General features: G+C 33.3%; 2 protein-coding genes across 3 annotated transcripts in view; both read left to right on the top strand.

The window, feature by feature from the left end:
• LOC106787872 overlaps positions 1-6,474 on the top strand; it is a 34,160-nt gene that overhangs the window by 13,297 nt on the left and 14,389 nt on the right. The gene's annotated exons all lie outside the window — the stretch shown is intronic.
• Positions 1,107-1,757, top strand: LOC106787862. Its single transcript, XM_014750587.1, has one exon. It carries the CDS (start codon positions 1,107-1,109, stop codon positions 1,755-1,757), a length of 651 nt encoding a protein of 216 aa, XP_014606073.1.

Genomic DNA, 6,474 nt, shown 5'->3' with positions numbered 1-6,474 from the left:
GGAAATGCGCTAGTAAGCGCCACCCCGGCAGAAAAGCCGAGGAGGATTGACAATAGCAGAAGGAACGCGCCGTTTTGGACCTGAGAGAAATTTTCGTTTAAGGAAATCGATGCGTGACGAGCCGCGTTGTAATTCTCCGCGAAGTTGGCCGCGAAGTACCGACCAAAGATAAGTTCAAGTGTATTTCTTGAGTGCAACCATCTCGTGTGGCATATGCCGTGAGAAGCAATCATCCATCGGAGTGTGAGTTGTTACGGAGGGCCGAGCCTGAAGAGCGCAAGAGAATCGTGGTTAACGCCAATTTGTGCTTGAATTGTTTTCAAGCTGATTATAAGTTTGCACATGTATTAAGAAAGRCTGCTGCAGAAAAGYGCAAAGGCAGKCATTGTGAGTTGTTACATGTGAAAGAGGCCGTTGCAGAAGGTGCAACGGTGGGCATCACGWGTTTGCGTATCCAGGCGGTATCGGAAGTGCATGATGCACATGTAAAGCTCAATCACTCGCGTGCACTTGTGATGCTGCGGCAGTGGTGCATTTGCTAGATCTTGATGGCAGACCGCACAGGCGTCTTGGTCTCTTGGATTCAGGTTCCGAAGCGCATTTTTTAATGATCTATATGATCTATTTTCGGGAATTTTGTACGAATATCCAAGCAAGTCATGGACGTACCAATATTTACTTTGAAATCGCGAGCAGAAAATTGCGGTAGAATTGAAATTTTTATTATCTCCAGTTGTAACGAATCGGTTACCCTCGCAACGAATTTCGCAAGAAGAATTAGTTATGCCGGCAGAGATCCATTTGGCAGATCACAAATTTCATGAGACCGCGAATATCGACGCGAGTCTCGGTGTCGAGAATTTTACATTACTATGACGCTCAGGTCAGAGCATTAGATTGAATGAAAGTTAATGGCACCAGGAACTGTGTCAGGATGGCTCGTTATGAAAACAGGAGCCACGCGTAGTTCGCGGAGCGTTAACTGCTACACAGATACAGTAGAATTGAATTGATTATTGGAGAAATTTTGGAAGATTGAAGAAGTAACTAAGACTAGTATTAGGTCGCACGAGGAAAATTTGTGCGAAGTGCATTATAAAAGCCACATGCGACGGGATGATACAGGCAGATGTGTAGCAAGGCTGCCATTCAAGGAAGAGAATCAGTTAGGCGATTCGTACGCGAGCGCGTTGCGAGGATTTCATGCGTTGCGAGGATTTCACGCGTTAAAGCGGTTATTGTCGGGCGAGCCGGAAATTAGAAATGAATACATTAAATTCTTATCCGAATATGAAGAACTAGGTCACATGACAAGGATAGAAGGGGGACCCCACGAAGATACATTCTATTTATCGCATCATGCTGTATTAAAGCATACTAGTCTTACGACCAAATTGCGAGTAGTGTTCGACGCGTCGGCAAAAACCAGCAACGGGAAATCTTTGAATAAAGTATTAATGGTTGGTCCGACCATACAGGAGGATCTGTTTACACTTTTAGTAAGATTTAGATCACGCGCTATCGCTATTACCGCGGACATCGCGAAGATGTATCGGCAGATAATAATGRAYCCGCGCGATCGCAAATACCAAACTATACTTTGGCGTCGACAGGAAAATGAGTCCGTGAAAGCATATAGATTAAATACAGTAACTTATGGAACCGCCTCCGCGTCGTTCTTAGCAACGCGTTCTTACCAACTCGCGAGCGACGAAATTCACCGATTCCCGAGAGCCTTAAAGAGGATTTCTATGTAGTCGACTTGTTAACCGGAGCGCGTACAGTTAGGGAAGCAAAGCGAGTCCGCGACGAATTAATAAGGATAACCGCAGAGGCAGGCATGCATTTTCGGTAATGGGCGTTATCAACAGTATAAATAACTGGGAACTTATGAATTAAAATACAGAACGTGTCATAATATGTAAACGGGAACATTAAACAATAAAAAAAGGTTCATGTAAACATGCGTCCTATTTGACCTTGTTTCGAAGTCAAAGCCATTTTTGTGTTCTAATAATTTGTGACAATTTATCTTTATAGAAAGTGCTTGAAATAATCACTCTTGGTATCTAAAGGGTAGAACCAGATTTGCAGAGAAGGAAACCAAGAAGCACAGGTGAAAATAAAGGGATCCTTCATAAGAAAGGGATGTCTAATTATAAATTTAATACTCTCACAATTATGTGTAAAATAATAATATTAATAATGATAACAACAATAGTAATTATATATGCTAAATATTTGATTGGAGAAAAATTTTCTTTATATTTTCATGAAAAAGTGAAACAAGATTTTTATTTTTTATATTTTAAATGAAGTTTATTCAACTAAATGTCTGTCATTTCGTTCGATCACCTTTTTTCCTTTTTGAGGTAAAGTAATAATCCGTTGTAGTCTATGATTTCATCGACTTTTCCAATCATTGGTAGACCAGAGCGAGGTGAATTTTTTATATGAAAATTTCCAGATTGGAAACGCTTGTTTATCACATTTTGATACTGTATTGTGTCTATAAACATCACAAATTTTATTAATAACCCATCTCACCTTACTTTCTTTTGTAATAATATTTCAAAATGTATTGAATTTCTTTTTTATTTGCACTCATGTTCAAGACACTATAACTTTTAACTGGACAAACAAATATCATACATTTAAATATAAATTATTTTTTGATATGTTATCTTTCAAACACACGCAATTATTATTAAATCCAATAAATATCATCAATGTTATGCGATCCAAAAGCATCTGGTAACAAAATTCGAAGAAACTTTTTCCTCAATCAATTATACAACATTATAATTTATGTTTAAAATAATATGATAACGATAATGATAATATGATAATATAATACTGTGATACTAATAACATACATAGTGTAAGAAGAGCAACCCATTGCAATATAAAATGAACATTCGTAATGAAATTGACCAAGGGCTTTGGATAACTTAATGGGTTGAGTAGTCGCCTGAAAAGTAGAAAAACTCAGATTCGAGTCCCGGTCTAATTAATCCAACAATCAAATTTTTTCATAAATCCTACAGTAATGAATATTAAAGTGATTTACATTTAATTATGACTGTAGTTTTTTAGTAAAAATAGAGGTGGTTTACGTTAATTGAAAGAATAATAATTAAAATAACATTTGCTTTTATTTGAATTTTGATTCTTATTAACATTTGAAAATTGATTTTATAAAACTGCACATATATATATATTTAATTATATAAAAAATAGAACAAAAGGTTTAAGAAACATTGGAACGGTTTACTCTACCTTGAACAAAGCCAATCTGATATATAATAGCTGACCTAAATGAAGTGAAACAGGGATTGGAGAACACTTAGACGGCTCGAAAACCGATGAAATAAATTTTCGTTCAAAACACTTCTATATGATACAGCACTTCTTCCTATCATGGATTCCAATTAATCACCCTGAAAAAAAATTATTGCGATTCGCGTTTACCGAATGGAATGATGGAGATAATTTCTTTTTAAACTTGTACAGTATCATGTACAAGGGTTAGGCTACTTTTTCGATAATATAATAAGAGTCATGTATAGTACTATCCATACCTTTATGAATTCTTAATAGCTGCAGGTAATATAATTGTAGGAGTCACTTAAAATAGTAATTTGGAAACATAATGAATATGTAATTGTTAGAAAAGATAATGTGAATATAGTGAATTTGTTATCAGCCCTTTCAGTGGAATTTTTTTTTATAAATAAAAGTATAATTTTTTATATACCTGTCTTTTAAGTAATATTGAAAAAATGTTGCAAATATCATAACAAATATTTTGTTTCCATTTAAAGTGCCATTACGTATTGTACCTTGCTTTACGTAATTATCTTTCAACTACAGCGGATTCAATTTTTAACTAATCATTTTTTTAAATAATTGATTAGTTTAATTTTTTTATTTCATATACAAACTAAATATCTAAATTAAGTTAATAAATAAACGTTAGTAATAAATTTATTAATTTTATAAAAAAATAAAACAATCATCTCTGATTACAATCGAATTCAATATTAAAACAAGTAATATTAAGTAGTAATATGAAAATAAGACAAGTATATTCATCATCGTTTTATTTTGATAATACAACTTAGGTACACCCTTTTTAAAAAGGTCGCTATTGCGAATCGGTTAATAATGGCACATATTCTACTAATTTAAATTATTAATACAAAAGTTTGAAGAAAATGGCAGTGAAACTTAATATTGTCTCGAGGGCCATATTTTTCTTAGCATTGTCATATATGAAACGTTATAAACTTTTTTGAAATAAAAAAAAAGCTTTGTAGGTATTTATTGATTAACTGTACGAATATAATATATACAAATATATATATATATATTTAAAAAATATCTACAAAATATATATATATTTAAAAAATATCTACAAAATATATATATATTACCGGAATAGTGGAAAATCAGGCAATGTCTTTCGGACTTGTCCAAGCGTTTTTCGACAAAGTCGGAAATGTATTCATATCTCTCACATTTCCTAGAAATTCTTGAGAATGACAAATGAAAAGCTGGTAAAATAAAAAAGCAAATATAAAATATTTCGTTCTAAACCCGTTTATATATATATATATCTTCCGATACGATAAGGAACAAAAGATACACATTTTTCATGGAAATCTCTATGAATATTGGTCTAAACGTAATATAATCTTCTACTACAATAAGTAACAGTGGACCCTATATAATAACACACCTGCATTGACTAAGTTTCAGTTTATAGAGGTACGCGTAGTATAGCGGCACGCACAATCTCAATAATTCGCTAAGTGCTCGCTTTTCTGTGTGTTAATGTGTGGAGAGAGGGGGCATTGTGTGTGTGTGTGTGTGCCTGTTGTCCGATAATGTATTCTTTTCAATATTACCTAAATAGCATTTGGTGTTCTATAGAATGTCTAAGTGTTATGTTCAATGCTTAGGAAAAGTCAGTAAGAATTCTTCTGTTTTCTACATTGTTGACAAACGCTTTGCATTGAGAACAATGCCGGGAAATTGCTAACATTGGCTGATTTTCCACTATCCTGGTAACATAACAATATATATATGTATATATTTAATTTATATATATATTTTGCAGGTATGTATGATACATATTAGATTTATTCTCTACTGATCAATCTTCAAAATACAATTTTGTGAAATGTTTTCTTTTCGAATGAATTTTTTCAATGTCACCAAGGGCGGGAATCATTGATCGTGTGGTCTTTTAAGCAAGGTCTTTAGAAAAACTTGACGTTGGTTCGAGAAAGCTCGACGTTGATATTGAGCTTTCGATATTTCGTAACGATAGCATAGGGCTGATATTTCAGCTGAGGAAAGTATCCGTTTTCGTTCGATCAAATCGAACGTTCTTGTCATATAGAAATGTTTATTTAGAAAAAAACCAAAGAGAGAGAGAGAGAGAGAGAGAAAGAAAAGTCCTTATTTTGAATTCTTTTTTCCCTTTTCTTTTTTTTTTATTCCTCAATTTGCTTTTTCTTCTAAAATACAAGAAAAATTTTTCGAATTGCATTATTTGAAGTTTTGATCGGAGCGAACTAATTGTAAATTAATTGATACGGAAGTAGTCATCGAAGTGGAAAATTGATGTGTTGCATCAAACGATCTGTAAACATAGATATCCATTTGCTGATTATTCTCGTATAGTATCACGTTGCGTATTAGTATTGCGTATCATCCGTGTATGATCTATCACGATAAAAATGCATTTCAAATGTTTTATCTTGGTAAGTCATTATTTGTATTATTATGGTTATTATTATTATTATTATTATTATTATTATTATTATTATTAGGTGGTGTTAGGAATTCGAAAGCTTATTGCTGCAAATATCAAATCCCGCCAATGTTCCTGTTCCTGAGCAAGATCCCCCTTTCGCAACCCTCGTACATCATTTCGTTAACAAAAGGAGACCGGAGTACAAGAGGCTCAGATTTTTTTTAAACTTTGTACACTTATAGTAGTCTATGAAAATATAAATTGTACTTTTTTAAAAAAAAACGAGATCTTCAACCGTTTGCGAAACAACGAAATTAGAGAAATTTTACAAAAATTTTTATATTAAACTTATTTCTTTTTCTCGGTAGCTGCGCAGTCTCATATCTCTGATGTCGTCGGATCGATTCCTCGACAGGGAAACTTTTTTTTTCCTCAATTATTTTTCATTTTTTTTATTTCTTATATTATCCATTCTAATATTATCTTCTTACCTATGACTTGGTCTACCCAATGGTCTTTTTCCATTAGGTCTACCACTAACAATTGTATATTGATGTAATAATTAGCTGTTGTTTTCTTTAAATTATCTCGTGTCTTTAATCTGCCCATTCGACGACTTCTATCTGCATAAGATTGTATAATTGATGTAATTCTACGTTGTGTAGGTGTCAAAATTCTCCCGTTTAATCAGTTTTTTCTCTCGTCCAAAA

This window comes from Polistes canadensis, unplaced genomic scaffold, assembly GCF_001313835.1.
Source record: "Polistes canadensis isolate GaletaPanama2010 unplaced genomic scaffold, ASM131383v1 scaffold_117, whole genome shotgun sequence".
NCBI lineage: Eukaryota > Metazoa > Arthropoda > Insecta > Hymenoptera > Vespidae > Polistes > Polistes canadensis.
Note: the sequence above shows the minus strand (reverse complement) of the source record. Positions and strands in the feature narration are given on the sequence as shown.